This window comes from Propithecus coquereli, unplaced genomic scaffold (genome assembly GCF_000956105.1).
Source record: "Propithecus coquereli isolate 6110/MARCELLA unplaced genomic scaffold, Pcoq_1.0 Scaffold82, whole genome shotgun sequence".
In the NCBI taxonomy this organism is placed as follows: domain Eukaryota; kingdom Metazoa; phylum Chordata; class Mammalia; order Primates; family Indriidae; genus Propithecus; species Propithecus coquereli.
In genome coordinates, this window is record NW_012154396.1 from 2,142,454 (window position 1) to 2,143,812 (window position 1,359).

The window sequence follows — 1,359 nt, forward strand, 5'->3', positions numbered from 1 at the left end:
AATAATTTAATATTATATGATGTTCTTTTAACCTTATAACTTACTAAAATAACATAAAAAGAAAAGTTGAGTTTAGGAAAGTATACATGGGTTAGCAGAGATGATATTGTCTTTTCTAAAGTATTTTAAGGTTCCAACAGAAAAGACTTAAATTTCATTTACATGGTTCTACTAGCTGATGCAGTTTAGAATTTTCCAATTAGGAAATACAGAGCCTGAAAGTGAATTTTCAGATTCATGACCATGAGAGAGGATCATAATGAGACCATCGTGCCGATAAAGGAAAGAATAAGTCAATGTGACTAACATTTACTCTCCTGTCAGCTCATAGTGCAATTCAGGGAGGCTGAATTACATCCACTTCATACAATGATACTTCACTGTTCTGTGAATTTGAGGGTTTTTCTTCTTTCTTTATTATTGAAAAGAGTACAGGGCAATGAATGAGGCTAAATATATTTTATAGTAATTGATTTGAAAAAATAAAAAAATGAGAGTTGAACATGAAAGCTAAATATGTGAAAATAAAAGATTCTTTGGAACGTTAAAAAAGTATCAAATTAGTTTTTTTCCTAAAATTATCAAATCTAAGACTAGACCCAATAATCCTTAAGGCTCTTGAGTAATAAGGGTCCCCAGAAACGCACCTCTTACACATATTTTTTTGCACTCTTCCAGACTTTCAAATCGATTCTGATTTCCTTCACATCCCCCATATACAAATTCTTCACACTGTTGAGTGAAAATATTGAAGAAAAATCTCTTCATCATTGCTTTGCATGGGCCATCATCCGCCTTCAGTGCACAAAATGAATGCATAGGTTTCAGTGGTGGCAACGCAGTATCTACATGGTAAAAATAAAAGATATAACATGTAATCCTCCATCAACACTTTAATAATGTTCTTTATTTCCTCTATAATATGTCCTGATTTGAAGTAAAAGTACAACAACAATAAAGTATGCTGGTAAGAAACCATAAAAAGTTATTCACTTATCAAAAAGATAAAGTTAGTAAATTCACCAAATGAGACACGTTTTATAATCTATTAAAGTTTAATAGTTGATTACTTATCAACTATTACAGGAAAAATGTATAATTTTTTTCTAGATTTTTGTTGATAGGTATTGATTAAATCTGTGTCAGTTGACTGAGAGGGAATTGAGTAATGGATATAAGGCAACCTCATTCAAATGGATGTGTCCACAATAGACCTCTACCTTTAACTCAGTTAATGATAAGTCTTTTGAATTTCTCTCCCTAAACCATAGTTCTGTCACTTTTCACACATAAAACAACTCTTTAAAAACAACAGTATATTCACATTCTCATATATATACATATATATCTCTAAATATA

General features: G+C 30.6%; 1 protein-coding gene across 1 annotated transcript in view; it reads right to left on the bottom strand.

Moving 5' to 3' along the window:
- Nucleotides 1-1,359, bottom strand: part of TFPI (tissue factor pathway inhibitor (lipoprotein-associated coagulation inhibitor)) — a 108,334-nt gene that overhangs the window by 33,460 nt on the left and 73,515 nt on the right. Inside the window, exon 3 of the mRNA XM_012663635.1 lies at nt 648-845. Within this exon, the coding sequence (XP_012519089.1) occupies nt 648-845 (198 nt within the window). The remainder of the gene's footprint in view (nt 1-647; nt 846-1,359) is intronic.